Source organism: Quercus suber, unplaced genomic scaffold (genome assembly GCF_002906115.3).
Source record: "Quercus suber isolate HL8 unplaced genomic scaffold, Cork oak 2.0 scaffold_255, whole genome shotgun sequence".
In the NCBI taxonomy this organism is placed as follows: domain Eukaryota; kingdom Viridiplantae; phylum Streptophyta; class Magnoliopsida; order Fagales; family Fagaceae; genus Quercus; species Quercus suber.
This window is the reverse complement of record NW_027069711.1, coordinates 631,814-645,780: the sequence shown is the minus strand read 5'-3', so window position 1 is coordinate 645,780 and position 13,967 is coordinate 631,814. Positions and strand designations below refer to the sequence as shown.

General features: G+C 31.3%; 1 protein-coding gene across 1 annotated transcript; it reads left to right on the top strand.

The window, feature by feature from the left end:
* Positions 1 to 3,044: 3,044 nt before the first annotated feature.
* On the top strand, positions 3,045 to 5,617 carry LOC112039557 (homeobox-leucine zipper protein ATHB-6). Its single transcript, XM_024072436.2, has 3 exons — positions 3,045 to 3,728; positions 3,978 to 4,351; positions 4,542 to 5,617. The coding sequence occupies exons 1-3, from the start codon at positions 3,668 to 3,670 to the stop codon at positions 5,073 to 5,075; spliced, it is 969 nt and encodes a 322-aa protein (XP_023928204.1). The 5' UTR covers positions 3,045 to 3,667; the 3' UTR covers positions 5,076 to 5,617.
* Positions 5,618 to 13,967: the final 8,350 nt, after the last annotated feature.

Below are 13,967 nucleotides of genomic sequence, written 5' to 3'. Positions count from 1 at the left end.
ATCTACTTAAGCTTATAAATTTATAAGTCGATTTATTTAGTCTAACTTATTTGTTAAAGCCATTTTTCGTCCTTACATTTAAGCAACTAAGCTATCAAAGTATAATTCTTGCCAAACACATTCGCATATATTTTTTTCAAAGATTTTTTTTTGGTTGTATTTTTACCCAATTTATATGTTTTAAACTATCAAAGAGAACATTCAAACTTTTGCAATAGCTTTTCTATGTGTGTGTGTGTATATATATAGCCATAAATATGATACTTCTCAGAAGGAACAATCTATGGTTTTTTTTTTTTTCAAAAAAAAAAAAAAAAAAAAAAACCCAGCATGTAGTGGTAGAACTAGAAACCTTTTTTTTTAGCCAAGTTAGATATAAAAAAAATTCTCAAGTAAAAAGATTAAAAATAAATAAATAAAAACTAGACTCAAAATATATAATTTATTTCATGGATTAAATTTAGCTCAAAAAAGTTGTGTCCTATGTTCTTTCAGAATACTAAAATTATTTACAATTGATTTGGACCAAAAGTTTCTAGTAACATCTATGTATTTAGGTTTATAGCTTTGAGATTTTCTAGGCAATCAACATCTAGAGTTTTAGGATTTGGGATAGAGGATTGAACATCAGCTTCTAAAATTTGAACACCTTTCTAAAATATGCATCAATTATGGATGGCTTCTTCATAGATTACTTACACTTTGAAGTCTAAATATTGAATTATATAAATGAGTTATATAGCCAATTTTTTATTTTTATTTTTTAAGTGTGAAGTGCATATTATGTTTACGTGCACAAAGACAAAATCAAACAATTCAAGTATAAATTTTTCCTTATTTCAATACCTTAATAAAATAATAATCCAATTTGTTATTATCAAATATAAAAATAATATGTAAGTATACAAAAATAACTCAATTACTCAAGTCACTATTATCAAATTTAAATGTACAAAAAGAAACAAGTAAATATCAAGCAACTATCAAATATAACTAAAGAATATATGATAAACATTAAAAGTTTATTGACTAATATTTATTCTATACCTAGCTTTCAAAAAAACAATAATAATATTGTGTGTGTGTGTGTGTGTGATTTGATTCGGACGCGAAGCAAGATCCAGTCACTAGTCATTGATCGAGTGGAAATTAAAGACTTCAAAATGGACCTATGACAATTGTGAAATGTTGAGTCAAGTTGCGGAGATCCAAGGCATGATGAGTTCAACGATGATACGACAACTCATTGATTGAGTGCGAGTTTGCGATGGTAGCATGAAGGCTAAAGCATGGTGAGTCTAGTAATGGTATATATAAAATTATATACTCATATTTTTTTAATTGATTTTGGGAATGTGTTAAAAAAAGAAAAAAATATATTTTGTATTTATTTTTAATGGCCTTTTTTTTTTTTTTTTTTTTTGGTGTGTGTTCTTTGTACAATTTAAAGGGTTTTCTTGATTAATTAAAAAATTTAAGGAAATCCCAAAAGAATTTTAAAAGTGAACTTAATGGAATTTTATTTTTAGAACAAGTTAGAAAAACTAAAAGACAATTTAAACCTTAATTAAATGATATTAATTTTTTTCTCAAAATCCCAAGGGGTCGGTAAATAAATTTGTATGCTACCCTAAATGGGAAATATCAAAGTCGGGCAGTAGTCCCCCGGCCCCGGCCGTTATATCCTTGAATTTCATTTTCACCCCCTCTTCTTTTAACGTAAATAAAATTTTAAAATTAATACACATGAAATAAACTATTAGGATAAAAGTAAGTAATTACCCTCAACAAAATGTCAAAATACATAGAAGTGGGACAAGTCTCGTATGTACAACAAGAATCAAAGTGGGTGCCATCCAATTCAACTAGCTTGTCCATAAATTGATTAACTTCCGAATAAGTTCTCAAAACAATAAACGATTTTGTTTTCTTTTTTAGTTGGGGGAAGGAGATAAATGGTTCTGATAGTAATGGATATCATACTCATCTAATTACGGAAGAACACTTCACAAAATGTCAAAATACTTAAACGGGGGGACAAGTTTCATATCTACAACAAAAATACACGAGGTGCCATCCAAATAACGACAAGCTTTTACTATAGTTAAAGTACTCGTAGACACATAGCTAAAAAAATCATGTAACACAATTGACACACCTTAGTTCTTAGTATTTTCAATAGAAATTGTTTTTAAAGAATAAATACCTTAAACTTTCATTAAAAAACCTTAGCCATAATTGGCTAGTGTTGAAAACCACATTATATTATGGGATTTATAAAAAATAGACAGTAGCTAGGTAAAACCCAAGCTTATTTGGCCTAGTAATAAGTAAATACAAACTTTTACCGTAGTATATTTTCAAGTATATACCCCTCTATTTTTATTTTTATTTCTGCTGAATTGAAAAATGTCTCCAACGTGGACTCAATATGCTACGTGATGGTAATAGTTAATATCATGCGTGTCACCTGTTAAATTATCAATTGTTTCAAAAGTTTAAACCAATAAAATATAGTAAATTTAATAATTTAACTACACAATTCTTATACCACTGGGCCTTGTTGGGCTATCGCTTGAATTGAGCACCAAGTGAAGCAATTTAAAAACTTCTACTATCAATGCCCTCTGTTTATAATAAGTAATATTAAGACTACAACTTTTTCCACAATTTTATTATAACTTATCCACATGACGAGTAAAGAATAATAAAGATATAAATCCACATAAAACCATCACTTTTATTGTAACACTCACAACTTGCTACATGAGAAGTTGCGATTAAAAATGGTAACAAAAGTGGTGCTTTAGCATTTTCGGTCTGTAAAACCCAAAAAGATAATAAGATATTTCTCATGAAACGGTCGAAAACCGGAAAGCCACCGGATATGGCCGGTAGACAGAAAGTTTCATTTGGATTGAATTTTGGGTTCATTTCATTTGTAATTTGCTAACTGCAGTGTACCTGCTAACTGCAGTGCACCTAACCCCAGTAAGATTTTAACCACATATCTGACCAAAGTTGGTTTATTTAAGAGAGAGAAAGTTTGAGGCCAGCTGGGTTGTGAACTGGTTCACTGACCTGCCCATTCTCACTCCAACTCTCTCTCTCTCTCTCTCTCACACACACTCTCTCTCGCTCTGCGGTTTTCCATCGTAGATGAACAGTCAGTCTATAATAGTCGCAAAAATTTGGCTCCTAAGTTGATTGAGTAATGATGTAGAGAGAGAAAGAGTGGAGTGAGGGAGTGTATTAGTTGATCACTTTTATTTGTCTTTGCGGTTTGGGTTGGGTTGTGTTTTGGCTTGATTTTTAGAGTTTTTTGCTTGCCTGTTTGGGTTTTGTTTTTGTGTTTTGTGGGGTTTTGCTTTCTTTTCTTGATGGGTTCGGAGGGGGGAGAAGAAGTATTGAAACTAGAGAAAGATGGGAAAGCCCAGAGAGAGAAGTGGCTGAACAATTGTAAACAGCTCTGTTCAATTTGGTCAGCTCCTAATCATGGGGGTTCTTTCTCATTGGCTTCTTTTGAGTGAAACCTTGGTGTTAAGCACCCCTTGAGCTCTTAAAGATCCTACTGAAAATATTAAAAAAAAAAAACAAAGACTAAAAAAAAGAAGAAAAGGGTCCTGATCTCATAAGATCTGTATAAAATTCTTTTTCTTTCTCAGTCATGAAGAGACTTGGCAGCTCAGACTCCTTGGGTGCTTTGATGTCCATCTGCCCAACTACAGGTTTATTAACAAACAATTCATTAACTCCTTTCAATGTTGTATTTCTAAGATTCAGACATGCCCATTAATTTTCAAGCACTTTTTTGTGCTTCAATTTCAATTGTTGTATCTATGTAGTCTTTTTCCTGTTTTGGAACTTTCCATGCTTCATTGCTGTATTTTTTTTTTTCCTTTCTGGGTCTTACATGGTTTGTGCTGGGGACAAAAGAATTAACCTTTAATTGTCTCTTTGTTTTTTCATTGGTGTAGACGAACATAGTCCAAGAACCAACCATGTTTATAGCAGGGAATTCCAGTCCATGTTGGATGGCTTAGATGAAGAAGGTTGTGTTGAAGAATCTGGCCACATAGCCGAGAAGAAACGTCGATTAAGCGTGGAACAAGTCAAGGCCTTGGAGAAGAATTTCGAGGTCGAAAACAAGCTCGAACCCGAGAGGAAAGTGAAGCTAGCTCAAGAACTTGGTTTGCAACCTAGACAGGTAGCAGTCTGGTTTCAAAACCGACGTGCCCGTTGGAAAACCAAGCAATTGGAAAGAGACTACGGAGTTCTCAAGGCCAATTATGAAGCTCTCAAGCTCAACTGCGATAATCTCCAACATGACAATGAAGCCCTGCACAAAGAGGTACACTATAAAATAAAATCCACGGTTTTTGAATTCTCTAGCTAGTAAATGCGTCAAGTTCATTATGTTTCCCGTGAATAGCATATCCCAGTTACTTTATATATATTATTCATAAGGTACTTTCATAAGGTATGTTGTCGGTGATATATGTATCAAAATTTTGAATGGTTTTTTGCTTTTGTTGCTTCAGATAAAGGAATTGAAAGCAAAGCTCCATGAAGAAAACACAGAAAGCATTAATCTTTCAGTGAAGGAAGAGATAGTGGTGGCCGAATCCGATAACAAAGCGATGGAACAGAGCAAACCAGCTCCTGATTCTCCTCCTCTACCTGCATCTGACTCCAAAGACTTGAACTTTAAGTGTTTCAACCACAACAATGGAGTTGGGGGAGCCACACTCTTCAGAATGGACTTCAAAGACGGCTCGTCAGACAGTGACTCGAGCGCGATCTTGAACGAGGATAACAGTCCCAACGCAGCGATTTCTTCATCTGGGGTCCTTCAAAATCAGCTCTTGATGTCCCCCTCTCAGGCGGCCTCGAGTTCTTCTCTCAAATTCAATTCCTCGTCTCCAATGGGCTGCTTTCAGTTCCAGAAAACGTACCAGCCACAGTTTGTGAAAATGGAGGAGCACAATTTCTTTAGCGGAGAGGAGGCATGTAATTTCTTCTCGGATGAGCAACCTCCGACACTTCAGTGGTACTGTTCTGAGCAGTGGAACTAAATTGAAAAAAGCAAAGCTAAGTAGCAAAAAAAAAAAAAAAAATCACCCATGTTCAGATATTGTGGAAAAATAATAGGAAAGCAAAAAAGAAGAAGTGATGTATCTAGCTAAGTAAGCTCCAAGAATATTGTAAAGTTGAAAGTGGGGTTGTGTAATTTTTAGCTTTGGTCTACTATGTCTCCCACCGTGCAAAGTGAAAGTTGGAGAGCTGGGGTAGTGGTTGAAGGAGGCTTAAGATTGAGAAAAGCAAAACGGTGGGATTTAGCAAAGAAAACGGTAAAAATGGAGTTGGAGCAGTACAAGCAGAGGGGGAGAGAGAGAGAGAGAGAGAGAGAGAGAGAAGGGTTCACGTGGGGTTTGGTTGGTGAAAGATGACGCCTATGGGTTCTCTCGCTCTCTCTCTCTCTGAGTAGGAGGGAATATGATTAGATCGTAATTGAAGTCTCTGCTGTAAAAAAAAAAAAAAAGAACCTTGGAATCCTTGGGAAGCAATTTCCTGTAATGGAGAAATAATCATTGACTCGCTTTTCTTTCCTTCTTTATTTTTCTTCTTTTTCACTTTCTTTCTCGGTTTCTACTCCATGTCTTTTTCTTTTCATTTTATTATCAATTAAGGATGCGCTAATATCACTACCATGGCTTCCTAAATTTGGTAAATTGTCCATTAAGAGCACCGTCCTTATTTGTTCCATGTACTTAATTAAAAAACAAATGGGTAATAACCAGTGATTCACGCTTAGAAATCTTGACCTGAGAGCAAAATCGCGTGTATTTTGTGTGCAAGTGTGTGTGAAATAAACACTACTAAAAAAGTAGTAATTAATAAGTGTGAGTGAATTCACAAATGGATGAGCTTATGCTTATTGTGATTTATTTGGTTTTAAGAAAATAAACTATAGTATAAAACTACGGTTGGCCACATGGCCAGCATGCTGCCCAATTTTTGCTCAGGCCTATAGATGAATAAGCTAGGCTTGTGTTCAGTTTTGGACACGTGTTTGAATCTCATCACGTCGACACAAGCTGTGTCCTTGGTGAATATCCCACGTAAAAGAGTTAACTTGCGCCTGCATTCAAACCAGATGAGAGATCAAAACAATAGTAAGGATTGAGTGATTGCCTAATTGCCAATTGGTCTTCTACAGTACTTATATTGTTCATGAGTGCAAAACTTGTGCGTTGAAAAGCAAATGGTTTTTATCTTTCTTCAAAACAAGAAAGAAAGAGGCTGAATGGAATGCAAGTACTTCGTGAATTGCCAGCTGAAGGACGTGTCAATGGACAGGCGTAGAGAAATCTTTGATAAATTTCTGCTCCCCGTAGTGCTTCTGAAAAATGTAATGATGCAGAGAAGGACAAAAGTGCATAGGAAGCCCATACTTTCAATGCATTTTAGTCTTTTTCTATTTTGTTGATTTTTTTTTATAAAAAATAGATATGACATAATCCTTTTGTCAATTACACTTTCTTATTGTACCGAGCATTGATTAGTTTTGCTGAAGGTGGAATTCAATTGGAGAAATTCAACTTCCTTATTTGAAAGAATTTAAATATTTGATATAGGTCGAGACACTAAATAATTTTTGTGTAGATAAGATTGAAAATTATGAACTCACGTCTTTTATTACTATTATTACTATTATTTTTTTTTTTAGTTAAAAAAGAGAGAAGATTTAAATTTTAAATGTTTTTGTTAAAAACAACAAAATATGTTAACCAATTAAATTATAAAACACTTGCTCACGTCATTTACTGTGCAATAAATTTTTTAATTAATTGAGCTAATATATTTTGTCGAGGTTGATTATAATATTCATAATAATAATGACGAAGATAATAATAATAAGTTAGTAACATCCTAAAGTTTTAATGTAGGGCATTACAAAGACTAAACTAGTTATCATTACCATTGTCATTAGCCGTATGACCATCATATATTGTTTTGTTTTTTTTGTTGGTAATAATTAAAAGTCATAGGTAGAATACAAAAAATATTTTACTAGAATCAATAAGATTAAACAAGAAAATATACACCGGGTGAGTGTTGCAGATGGTAGCTCCCCATGCCTTAAGAAAATATACAGGAAATATTGGAAATTTGGAAGCAATAAAACAATATTTTTATTTAAAAAAGATTATAATAGATACTCAAAAGTCAAAAAAATAGTTCTAGGTTTCTTAAAATTTTGGTAACATGGTTTTAATTAGAATCATAGTTGTCAGTATCGTACGATACGCGATACGTATCGTACGATATGTATCGAATCGTGTGTAAAAAGTTTCGTATCATATCAGCGTATCGTAAGTGCTTATAAATCGTACGATATAGTGTGTGTATCGTATGAATCGTATCGTATCGTAAATTGTACGTATCGTACGATACATAGACAAATGCTTTAAAATGAGATTTTTTTATTAAAATTTGTACTTTTATTTGAATCTAACAAGTTGTTAGATTTGTTTTTAACACAAAATTATTAGTTTTCTTAATTTGGCTTACTAAAATAACATATTCATAAGTTTTTTTCCCCTCCCTCCTACAATTGACTACACAGTACACACTTACCTTTCACTTTAATATTTTAAATTTTTTTAAATTTTTTTATTTTTATTTTAATTGTTATTGTTATAAGTCCAAGAAACTAGAATGCCAAAAAAAATTTATAGAAATGGAAAGAACAAGAAGAGATAGTAAATGTTAATGACGAATAACGATGAAGAAAATTTTAATGAAGAAATAAATTTGCAAAATTATAAATATGATGATAGCGTTAACTTAGATGGGGTTGATTAGGCAATTTGATGAATATGATGAAAATAAATTTTTATTTTTGAGTCATTTGTAATATATTATCACTTTTGAATTTAAGTAATTTTAATGTGTATGTTATGAACACATGCTAGTTTGATTTATTTAATTAGTTTGTTAAATATTATTATATAAGTGATGAATAAATTAGTCATTAGTTGAACATATTTAAAATTTATAATGAATATATCATTTATATATGTATATTTATAATTTTTTATAAATTTTATTAAGTATTTGTGTATCTTACAATACACGATATGATACACAATACAAAAAAATTAAAAATCGATTCACGATACGATTCACGATTTGACAACTATGATTAGAATAATAGTTTATAAAACCTAAACTTCTTGAAACGTTTCCAATTACATATCCACTTAGAGTAAATTATCTTAACTACTTTAAGTTTCTCCAAAAAAAAAAAAAAAAAAATCTTAACTACTTTAAAGTATATATATTAAGCTACAAGCCTACACGTAATAAATACATTGTAATATATGTAACGTTTACATTTACCCATAGGGTGGAAGCATCGTATAAAACAACAAAGTTTATAATATTATTATATCTTATTTGGTGTAATAAATAATAAAAATAAACTTGGAAGGAAAAGGTAAGAACTAAAAGGGAATTCATTCCTAATTATGATTATAATTCATGGAAAGATAATGTAAAATGACTTCAGTGGTAATGCCGATTCGGGTTTCGATTTTTATCTTCTTCAATAATAAGTTTTCTCACATCAAAGCGATCTATGCCGTTTATGCATAATACACGGATCCCATCCTTGTAAATTTGTAACACAAAATGACAAAATGTTGTTTGAACACTTCTATAGAATAAAATGAATAAAAATAAAAAAAATAAAGGTTTGAAGAAAAAATTATGCCGGCCTTGCTTGTCAATTTCATCCTCACTCTTACCTCATCATCCCTAAAGGTTATATTTGGATACTTAAATATGATTTGGTTTTAAAATTTTAAAGTAATGAATTTGAAATATTTTAACTCAAAATCTATAAATTTTAAAATTCCTTATTTGGAAGTGTGGGTACCTAGGGTGTGCGCATCCTTAGCATGTCCTTTAACGTCCTAGGACGTCCTCGGACGGCTTCGCAACGTCCTAGGCATGCTTGGCAACGTCCTCGGACGGTGTCCTAGGAGTCCCACATCGAAGAAAAACCCCCCCACTTGCTGTAACTATAAACCGATGGTACACTACTCCCTTCGCTTCACAGCTTATAAGGCAGCAAGTGAGGGGGTTTTTCTTCGATGTGGGACTCCTAGGACACCGTCCGAAGACGTTGCCAAGCATGCCTAGGACGTTGCCATGCATGCCTAGGACGTTGCGAAGCCATCCAAGGACGTCCTAGGACGTTGAAGGACATGCCAAGGATGCGCACATCCTAGGTACCCACAGGAAGCATTTTAATATCTTATACTTAAGTTGATGATTTGAAATGATAAAATTTAAAATATACTGAAGTGTGTCTTAAGGATTTCTGGAATTTTTGGGTTTAGAAGTTATTTTAAATTCAAGGATTTCAAAGTTTAAAATTCTTGACATTTTTCAAACTATCCAAACAATGAAATTGAATTTTAATCATCCAAATTCAAATCCACACACCCAAATCTTGTCATCCAAACATACTAAAAAGGAATGCAAGTTTTAAAAAATATTAAAAAATAAAATCTCTCAAGTTTTTATTTTATTTTATTATTTTTTATTTTTAAGTGGAAATATTACAGGATGAAACCCATAAAAAGGAAGTGCCATCACATTTAATGGACTTCTCATTTTTAGGTAACAACGATCTATTATTAGGATGTTGAGCAAGCAAACAAGTAAAACATTATAGTCTATTGAAAAATACATGGCACGTATAAAGCCTTCACTTGACTCTTACACTTATCAAGTCGTTTTCGCCTAGCTAGTGCCACATGTTTTTATGGATTTATAAAAGAGACATTCTAGAAAGTATGACTAAAATTCAATTCACACCTAAGTTTTGGGTAAATTTAATTTTGCCACCTAAACTTCTAAAATTTAGATAAAATCTAACATTTGATTGAATTTTGAATCTCGTCCTTTTGTTTGTCCATGCTCGCTAATGAGTTTATGTTTTAGTGTTGTCTAAACTTACAACGATCGAATTTAGCCCAATTGGGGGTTACTTTTGGACCAACCAGAAAATTCCTTTTTATTTTGGACTTAGTTCAAATGACCAATAACAAGAAAATTAAAGTATATGTGGCAAAAAAGAGTATAACCGGTGTAGGATTGCAATTTTGTAAGATCTTATGATTCAGCTTGTGATCTCGTCCAATCTTGGTACGCTCTAGATAGTATGACGCTAGATCATAGGATCTTAGATCGTGATACAATTATTTATTTATTTATTTATTGGTATTTGAAATTGAGAAAAGTGGTTATTTTAAACATTGAGAACAAATATATATATATATAATATTTAGTATGATATGCGTGTCTTGAAAAGTAGTTAACTAAAATAGTTGAAAAAAGTAGGAACTTATACCAAAAAAAGGGATAAAAATTTTATAGAATTTGATGCTAATGTGTTAAAGACAATTTGGTTTAATATTGACAAGTCAGGTTAGTGAGTGTTAATGTGTTGTTTTGCTTTTTAATATGAAAAAAGTTAACAAATACTCCAAGGATATTATTTTAGAAAGTATTTTTAGAAAATTTTTATTAAAAAAATGAAAATATTTTATTGGCTTTTTAGATTTTTAATAAAAATTATGTCAAAATTTTTCTAAAATAATTTAATACAATTACTTTAAGAATAGCCGTTAAATGAACACATCACTCGGATTTGCATATTTACCAATCAGGGGTTAAATTCTTTTGAAACTAATTAAACACCTCAACACCCCTTAAACAAACAAAAAAAAAAAAAAAAAAAAAACAAAACAAAACAAAACAAAACGCAACATTTCTCATCAATTGAATAATTATAAAGATCTTTTAAAACAATTTTTAAATGTATACCAACTAAAGTGATTTTATTAAAATATAATTAAAATTTTGAAATGAAATAAAAAGATTTAAAAAAAAAAGTTGCGAATCAAATATGCAAAAGTTAAAATGTTTCTAGCAACACGAAAATTAACAATGGTCTTTATTTTTTGTTTTTTTGTTTTTTTTTTCACTTCTTTGCTCCTTTTTTAAAAGCAAAATGGAAATAAATGGTACTTGATCACTTTAGCCAAATCAAATGCCAAAAAGGAAAAGACAAAAGATGATTAAAGGGGTCCTAAAAAGATGTGCGACATGATTGGATCCCAAATATACGTGTCTGCTGGGAGCCGCAGCTTTTTGTTGTCTGTAACATCCTTAACTTTTTGTGTTAAAGTTAGAGCACAAATCACCTTAAACAAAATTCAATTTTTTCTTATTTTAAATACGGTCGTGTCTCACGAAATGGTTTTATGTTAAATTTTTTACTTTTTGTTATTTTTTGACCAATTTTATAAGGCGTAGAACTAGTTTAGCTAATTTTTAAAATTTCACTTGCTTGTTAACATTTTTTCTAAAATAAGAAATTTTAACTAAATTTTTTTTTTGTCCACAAATAATAGACTTGTAATTTGAGTTTATTCATATAAAACATTAATTAATATATTAACTTAATAATAAAGAATAATTATCATTTAGCCAATGCCATAAATTAATTCTATTGTATTTTTAAAATAAATAACCAAAAAAGAAAAAAAAAAGATAAAATTTAATAAATATCTTAAGAATAATGATTTAGAAAATTTTAAAATTTTTTTAGGTAAATTGCAAATTACATCCCTAAAGTTTGGGGATATTTGAATTTTATACCCTAAAATTTTTGGAATTTGAATTTTTTACCCCTTAAAGTTTGAGTGTTTGAATTTTACACCTTAATATTTCATAATTTGAATTTCACCTATTAAATTTGAAAGTATTTGAATTTTACATCCTCAAATTCAAAACTTTAAGATGTAAACTCTAAACACCTTCAAACTTTAAGGGTAAAAACCCTCCATAGCAAATTAAATGAGCCATAAAAGAAACACTCCATGGCAAATTAGCAACAGTATAAGTGCCAGGCGTGTAGTGTCTAGGCCTATACCCAATTCATTCTCCCCAATAAAAGCAAATTGTCTTTTTCTTTATTTTGCTTCCATTCTCAAATCCATTATGAAAGTTTTTTCAATTTTTGATAAATTTTTTTTAAAAAAAAGTATACTATTATGTGCTCTTTAGACACATATTAGTAAAATCCAATATATATATATATATATTCTTTATTGTGTGTACGGGTTTTTGAGTAAAGACCGGAAAACCCGCATCACTCTGAGGGTAAAAACTTTAAGGGTAAGAACCCTCTATAGCAAATGAAATAAGCCATAAAAGAAACCCTTCATAGCAAATTAGCAATGGTATGATTGCTAGGCACTGTCCTAGGCCTATGCACAATTCATTCCCCCCAATAAAAGCAAATCGGCTTTTTCTTTATTTTGCTCCCATTCTCAAATCTGTTATAACAGCTTTAATTTTTTTTCAAAAATGATATACTATTATATATATATATATATATACATGGGTCCGGTTAATATATATTTTTAAGACACTTAAATTATTTATTTTTAAAAATATTTTCTCAAAAATTAAAAAAATTGTCAATACTTTTTTAATTTTCAAAAATTTTTTTTCAAAAATAAAAAATAATATATACCCTTAAAACACACGTTAACAAAATCCTATTTTCATATATATTCTTTATCGTATGTACGAGTTTTTAAGTAATGGCCGGAAAACCCGCATCACTCTGATATCACTGGCAGAGTTTCACATGGCACTGCCGAGAGAGGTCTTCCTTTCTATGGAATCTGATATTCTGCCGATTTTGCTTTTGTGATTATGCGTACGTGTGCACTGCACTTATTAATTTTACACGTGTACGGTGATGGGACACGTAGAAAGTTCATGTAAAGTGGAGTACCTGATGATGGCTTCATCACCCATTGAATGTATCTATATGACTGAGGCATGCAAGTTGATACAATATGGTTTTGTTGGGAAACTTTTTAATTTCATTAATTGTCTTTTGGAGTAGGAAAATGTTGTCATGCGTGTTTGGTGAGAATACAACTGTAGTGCTAATTTGCTTAATTTTAGACTTTTAAGTCCCCCTCCATTCTTTTGTTTGATAAGATCTATGAGAGCACCCTATCTATCCATGTTTGTTTTTTATTTTTATTTTTTCCCCTCGTCTTTTTTACATTGACAGCAAGCAGATCTTTTTGTTCTTACTAAAACTGTGTTTTAAAAGCGTGGATGTTTAGCAGTGTGGGCACTGTGGGCTTTGGAAAAATAGAAGAGATTCCAATTTTTGCTTTTGCTCCTATTTCTCCCTTCCTATTTTACACCCTATGGATTATAGCTGTGGTACCACGCAAAACCCCCCAAAAAAAAGCGTGGTCCCCTACATTTTTGTGGGTCCCATTACAAAACTTTCGCTTTTTTATTTGTTGAGGGGGTATTGGTAGAGTCATGTGATGTGGGTCCCATGATGCATCAAACACGTCATTGTCATCGTGGTCACAATCAGTTAGAAGAAAAATGCAAGAAAGCAGGAAGATAGGGCTAGGATTAATGCCCCTATTACCTATACACACACAGGGGGCCCGCCCAGTCCTTCTCTATTAGCTATTTAGCTCCTCCCATTGGTGACAGCTCATATACCGCTAAAGCTGTCACTGTAGATTCTAGAAAAAACCTTTTTCTCTACCACAATTAACGTATTACATACTGCCACCTCACACATTGGAGTGTACCAACTCTTGTTTGTCATGCAGTAATAAAAGAGTGAATCTATGGTTAACATTATTTTTTATTTTTATTTTTAGAATGGTTACAATTATATAATTATTTATGAAAAAATAATAAATTTGTTGAGAACTTTTTCTTTTTTTTAAAAAAAATGATTTTACTTTTGTGTGCTCTTAAGGCAAATATTAATTTCTATTTTAAAAAAAAAATTTCAAAAATTAAAAAAATAATATCAACTTTTTTAATTCTCA